The sequence below is a fragment of the Buceros rhinoceros genome, unplaced genomic scaffold (genome assembly GCF_000710305.1).
Source record: "Buceros rhinoceros silvestris isolate BGI_N320 unplaced genomic scaffold, ASM71030v1 scaffold21995, whole genome shotgun sequence".
NCBI lineage: Eukaryota > Metazoa > Chordata > Aves > Bucerotiformes > Bucerotidae > Buceros > Buceros rhinoceros.
The window spans coordinates 1-465 of record NW_010413696.1 but is presented as its reverse complement, the minus strand read 5'-3'; the positions used below and the strand labels follow the sequence as shown (position 1 = coordinate 465).

Sequence of the window (465 nt, the reverse complement as noted above, 5' to 3'; positions counted from 1 at the left end):
AGAGCCCGGTTCTCCCCTTCCCCCTCAGCCTGATGTTATCGGCAGTGAAGCCGCTACCGTTCCGGCTCCGCCATGTGGTGGATAGCAGGAAAACAGGGGCCCCCGCAGCTATAAGGGGAAAATGGCGCCCAGAAGCAGCTGCCGCCTCCAAGGACAACGATGCGGCGGGAAGGCAAGAACTTCTGGAAGCGCTGACCCCCAACTGCCGGATGGAAAAAAAAAAAACCAAACACAAACAAAAACAACTACCCAAAAAACAACCCCACCCAGATAAATAACAGCCGGGTCCTTGGGCTAAACAGAAACCAAGAGCTGCAAACCGCTTCTGGCGGGCAGCTTCACGCACAGTACCAGGAACAGCTTGCAAGCGCTCCTTTCCACACCGCCCCCCTCCCAAGATACTAGGCGACTACAGCTGCCTGCCTGCCTGCCCGCCCGCCCCGCAGTCCCTACTACTCTTCCACC

At 57.8% G+C, this 465-nt stretch overlaps 1 protein-coding gene across 1 annotated transcript in view; it reads right to left on the bottom strand.

Annotated features, from left to right (window-relative positions):
- HNRNPA2B1 (heterogeneous nuclear ribonucleoprotein A2/B1) overlaps positions 1 to 202 on the bottom strand; it is a gene marked incomplete at its 5' end in the record, with an annotated part of 9,924 nt that extends 9,722 nt beyond the window's left edge. The window contains one exon of the mRNA XM_010136854.1: positions 58 to 202. Coding sequence (XP_010135156.1) covers positions 58 to 202 — 145 coding nt within the window. The remainder of the gene's footprint in view (positions 1 to 57) is intronic.
- Positions 203 to 465: the final 263 nt, after the last annotated feature.